Raw genomic sequence first — 2119 nt, 5'->3', positions numbered from 1 at the left:
CTTGCTTCCTTAACTTTCCTTCCCAAAGAATGAAACTTTTTAAAAAAATAACATTAAATTGCTATTTCTTGACCTCTTCATTATATACTCAATGTTATGAGATCTTAACTAAAATATAAAATAAAACTCTCATCTTTTCTCTTTAGAAATGTATTACTTATCACCAGTTTTATATTTCTGAGCTGGTTTTTCTTTTAGAAATCTAGCAGGATGTTAAATCAGTAATAATAATTCATACTAAAATAAAACCAAAAATCTTCAACATCCCCTGATTATCACATGGTTTCATAACCTGATCCGTAAGCCACAGATTAGACATATATACTTATTATAGTGGTTTTCAACCTGAGTGGTACTATACTCCAGAGGGCACTTAGAAATAAGTGGGGTCATTTTGAGTTAATACAGCTAATACTACTGATAGATAGTGGCAGGGGACCAGGGAAACTAAAGGTCCTACAATATGAGGGACAATTAAACAATTAAACACAAAATGAAGAACTGTCCCACTCAACATGCCAGAAGAGTCTCTATTTCAAAATACTGTGAAGTAGTACACAATAAAATCCTTCAACTAGTTAAAGCAGTGATTTCCACCATAAAGACACAATGGGATAAATGTGTATAAAGAAAAAAAAAAAAGATTCTCCAATTGTAGCTATTCAGTGAATAGAACTATTATAAATTGAATAAAAAGAGGAAATTCTAAAGATAAAGCAGATTCAATATAAATTGAACAGAAAGAGGAACTCTACAGTGTATAATCAAATGAAATGATGCAGATGTGGATCACAAGAAAACCATAGAAGTAGACAACTCATAACAGTGCGACACAATCAGAATTGCAGAAGCTCACTTAGAACAGAGGCAATCGATGGGTTAGGAGCAGAAAACAAACAGAAGTTGCAGCTACAAACCTAATCGCTTCAAACGTGCTTACATTAGCAGCAGTCTCATTAGGCTATACAGCCACATACTATAGTATGCATGATATCACCATAAATAGTGTGTGCTATCTTCAAAGACAAATCGCAGCCAAGTTCATGGGTAGGTTTTCGCTTATCCTATATAAATATACATACTTACTCTTAAAAAATTTTTCCACAAGAATATGATTCCTCTATAGACAATGTGACTTTCACATGTACTCAGAATATACCAAAAAATAACAACAACGATATCAGTTACCTGGTCATGTGTGAAATCTCCAACCAATTTTATCTGAATGTTGGAGTTACAAGATATACAGCAGAGGATCTTGGCACTTTCAAAAGCCAATTCTGGATTAGTATTGCCATGGTACAGGTATCTTTAAAAGAAGAAAACATTTTAGGAACAGTGTGATGAAATGTTTGGCTTCTCACTATTCTCAATAAAGAAAATTTAGAACAAGGTCCTTCCCTACCCACATAGCACTTTTAGGTAAATCAGAAAAGGGTGTCCCCTTCTTGCTAGATGCAGCCGGTTTTGTGTCCCCCTCAAAATTCATACATGAAGTCCTAACCCATGTGACCTTATTTGGAAGTAGGATCTTGCATATGTAGTCAATCAAATAAGATGACATCATTAAAGAGGACCCTAAAACAATGTGACTGATATAAAAAGGGGAAATTTGAACACAGATATATACAAACACAGGGATATCGCCATGCAAAGCTGAAAGCAGAGATCAGGGTAATTCTTCTACAACCCGTGGAATGCCAAAGCACCAGAAAGCTGGGATATTTACATGTAGGGTGAAAAGTCTGCTTCCTATCCAGCCCTATCCTCCAAACACCTAGTTTCCCTACAGGAGACAGACAATATTGTCATTTTAGACTTAGAAATTTTTAGCATATAGAATAAATTAGAAGGAAGAAAATATATTTTAAGATTCAGAGTAATTAAAATCAGAGGAGCTAGAGAAGGTAAGAGTAAAATAAGGCATAAGGGGAAAAAAAGTGATGCATTAGATATCCAATCAGATTTGGAAATCAAAGTTAGAATGTCCATCTGATTTCATCATTTCTCTACCTACAAATGTAACTTACCTGGCAATATTTACCACATTATCTGCCTTCTTAGTTCTAGGATTAATTCCCTGCAATAGCTGTTCTAAAGGAGAGACTATTAGAGCCAG

The 2119-nt window shown here is 34.5% G+C and overlaps 1 protein-coding gene across 1 annotated transcript in view; it reads right to left on the bottom strand.

Annotated features, from left to right (window-relative positions):
• Positions 1–2119, bottom strand: part of NUP205 (nucleoporin 205kDa) — a 129034-nt gene that overhangs the window by 53124 nt on the left and 73791 nt on the right. The window contains 2 exon segments of the mRNA XM_012642751.1: positions 1189–1309; positions 2031–2113. Coding sequence (XP_012498205.1) covers positions 1189–1309; positions 2031–2113 — 204 coding nt within the window.

This window comes from Propithecus coquereli, unplaced genomic scaffold (genome assembly GCF_000956105.1).
Source record: "Propithecus coquereli isolate 6110/MARCELLA unplaced genomic scaffold, Pcoq_1.0 Scaffold186, whole genome shotgun sequence".
NCBI classification, from domain to species: Eukaryota; Metazoa; Chordata; class Mammalia; order Primates; family Indriidae; genus Propithecus; species Propithecus coquereli.
Note: the sequence above shows the minus strand (reverse complement) of the source record. Positions and strands in the feature narration are given on the sequence as shown.